The 1,332-nt window shown below is 43.5% G+C and overlaps 1 protein-coding gene across 1 annotated transcript in view; it reads right to left on the minus strand.

Annotated features, from left to right (window-relative positions):
- Positions 1–855, minus strand: part of A4GNT (alpha-1,4-N-acetylglucosaminyltransferase) — a 24,947-nt gene extending 24,092 nt beyond the window's left edge. Inside the window, exon 1 of the mRNA XM_006846647.1 lies at positions 445–855. Coding sequence (XP_006846710.1) covers positions 445–855 — 411 coding nt within the window. The remainder of the gene's footprint in view (positions 1–444) is intronic.
- Positions 856–1,332: the final 477 nt, after the last annotated feature.

The raw sequence follows: 1,332 nt of genomic DNA on the forward strand, positions 1-1,332 counted from the left end.
AGTCAGAACCAACTTGACGGCACTTAACAACAACAACAATAACCAACACTGAAACACAGTGAAGATAACTTATTAAAAACTCATGTGATGTAGGGAACTAATATTATGCAAAATCTACACTAGTCACTCTTCTCTTGTGAAAAAATAAATTATACTAGCAACTATTTTTATATAAATTCTTTTTTTATCCTAAAAGAAACAAGGCTGGAAGCAAAAGACAACAGACACTAAAGATAAGACTAATTTAAATCTCTCCTAGTTACCTGCTTCAGGACTCAGCATGGCAGAAAAGGACTGGGCAAGGGTCAAAGGATTTGGGTTCTAGTCCTGTCTCTGACACTGAGTCCTTGAACATCCATCTACCCATCTATACAGTAAGTAAGGTGGACTCATCTTCTGTGGTTCCTCCCAACACTGACATTTTAAGATTCCATAACCACTTACTTGAGTGTACCATGAAAACAGTGGTGTGTCCTCAAATAGCTTTTTCATATCCAAAGGGAAGAGGTAAACATTATCTATTGTTGAGAGAAGGGAAAAGGCTGGGTAAGTGGCATTTGGGGGAATTTGTGTGGAATTGTTGAGGGCCTTCATAAAAAACACCACAGGCTTCTCAGGATAAATCCTGGCAGCTGATTCCACAGCACAGGAAACAAGGGGAGGTGGCTCCATTCTCTCAGAGGTCTCCAGGAACACTATGCTGTGATGCTGGTTCAGGAGGGCTTCCGGGCCCTGCTGGGATTTGTAGGTTGGCATGCAGGAGAAGAGGCAGCTGGACTTCAGGGTCAGCTGGTAGAGGAAGCCACAAGCAAGCAGTAGAAAGACCGACAGGGAGAGCTGGAGCTCCTTCAGCATGTCCACTTCTCTCCCCGAGTGTGCTCCTTTAATCAACACAATTAATTTAAAATTAGTATTCTTAAACCCTGGTAAATATAGTACACAAAAAATAAATAATACATAGCCAAGTGGCGGCAGTGACCCAGCACTAGAAGCCACAGAGTGGCATGTCTGAAGGGAGAGGTGTGACCAATTTTTCATCTTTCACATATCTCTCCTCTTCACCCCGATTGTACCTTCACTGCACAGCCCAGATGCCTTCAGGCGGGAGGGAGCACACCCCCAAAAGGATCCAACCTTTCACCCACAGTTTTCCAACGGCACAGAGAGGAAACCCACAGGCAGCTTCTTATGACATTTTGACCCTGGGAACCGGCCCCATAGTTTACATAGGTGGGACCCTTTGCACAGCAAAGGCCAGTGAACAGTGTCAATCACAATTTTATTTTTGTTTTTGATTGGTGGTTTCTGTCTCTGCTTTTATATTGTTTCTGT

This window comes from Chrysochloris asiatica, unplaced genomic scaffold, assembly GCF_000296735.1.
Source record: "Chrysochloris asiatica unplaced genomic scaffold, ChrAsi1.0 scaffold00028, whole genome shotgun sequence".
Lineage (NCBI taxonomy): Eukaryota > Metazoa > Chordata > Mammalia > Afrosoricida > Chrysochloridae > Chrysochloris > Chrysochloris asiatica.